At 34.1% G+C, this 1,287-nt stretch overlaps 1 protein-coding gene across 1 annotated transcript in view; it reads right to left on the bottom strand.

Annotated features, from left to right (window-relative positions):
- The window catches only part of LOC118734406 (transcription factor Adf-1-like), a 17,747-nt gene extending 16,673 nt beyond the window's left edge, over window positions 1-1,074 (bottom strand). Inside the window, exons 1-3 of the mRNA XM_036464133.1 lie at window positions 740-1,074; window positions 533-676; window positions 318-477 (exon numbers count right to left, since the gene is read on the bottom strand). Coding sequence (XP_036320026.1) covers window positions 318-477; window positions 533-676; window positions 740-746 — 311 coding nt within the window. The 5' untranslated portion in view covers window positions 747-1,074. The remainder of the gene's footprint in view (window positions 1-317; window positions 478-532; window positions 677-739) is intronic.
- Window positions 1,075-1,287: the final 213 nt, after the last annotated feature.

Below are 1,287 nucleotides of genomic sequence, written 5' to 3'. Positions count from 1 at the left end.
AAAAATACAATTTAAAATAAATGTGATGCAATTTTTAGTAATTTGTACAACGATTTTGGGGTGGGGCCCCTTGGAAGCTGTTTGAAAATAGGGGAGATTGGGGACCATAATTCAAACCAAAATTATTAATAAATTAGTGCAGAGATATAGTAAATTATTATTTTTAAATAAAGTGTAGAAACTTGTCTAGAAGTATGTATAAAAGTTTTTCGATTCGGGTCACACGTTTGGGCACAGCGACCCAACATCGTTGTACATATAATTAAAACGTACCCTAGATCTGCAGTATATCTGCGTGCTTATTTAATATCACTTACCGCCTGGAATTCGATACATTTTCCAAAAATGATAGTGATTCGAAGTATCTCCATTTTTTCCTTGGTGTTTCAGCACTACTGCCGGAAGCGAGTTGATCCATCCTTTTGCAGCGCTTATAGGAGTCGCGGAGGCTCTTCCATCGTTTCTTGCACTCCAGTTCTGTTAACCAATTAAGCATCAGAATTTCATTAATTATTTTTATAGTTTAACCTACCGCTCAACTTTGTATTAGCTGCAACCTCCTTCCATGCATAATCCTTTCTTCTCAAATTTTTGTACTCCATGTGGGCAAGATCGTACAGCAGTGGATGATTGCGTACTTCTTCTATTAAAATTTCATCCAAGTCCATTGTTATACCTGGAAATATAATGGCAATTGTTAACAAAATACTAATATTACAATTAAAGGCGAAAATCTTACCAAACATAAATAATGTGCAGCACAAGCAAAAGAATTCGATTTTATTTTAGCACAACAGCTGTTCGGTATGGAAGTACATAATTTCGTTGTTGCCACATTTAAACATTTCACTTCTATAATATTAAAATATCTTGCTCTTGGTGGAATTTTTTGTACAAAAAAGAGAAAAAAGTAGATTAATTAGTTTAAAATGATCGATTGTTATTACATTAAAAATAGCAAAGTTATTTTATCCTTTTTCTTAGTTAAATAACGTTAGACTTGTTAAAGCCTAGAAAATTTTTAAATTTCATGTTTTAGTGGCAGCACTACATCTACTCATTGTCGCCGGCAAAATTAGAAATAGATTTAATTTGGCGACGTCGACAATTGCAGTCCTGCAGCCAAGATGTCGTGCTGTCGTCAAAATAATTGTGTCCGTAAGAACGTGTGTATTTAAAATTTGACAGATGCTGCTTGTCACTTGCTGTCGTCAAAGTGATCCGAGCTTCAGTGTCATTTTTCGAACGAATGACGGAAAATCGTTCCACATTACATTACTTTTTTTT

The sequence above is a fragment of the Rhagoletis pomonella genome, unplaced genomic scaffold (assembly GCF_013731165.1).
Source record: "Rhagoletis pomonella isolate Grant_MI unplaced genomic scaffold, Rhpom_1.0 Rhpom_scaffold_00001, whole genome shotgun sequence".
Lineage (NCBI taxonomy): Eukaryota > Metazoa > Arthropoda > Insecta > Diptera > Tephritidae > Rhagoletis > Rhagoletis pomonella.
Note: the sequence above shows the minus strand (reverse complement) of the source record. Positions and strands in the feature narration are given on the sequence as shown.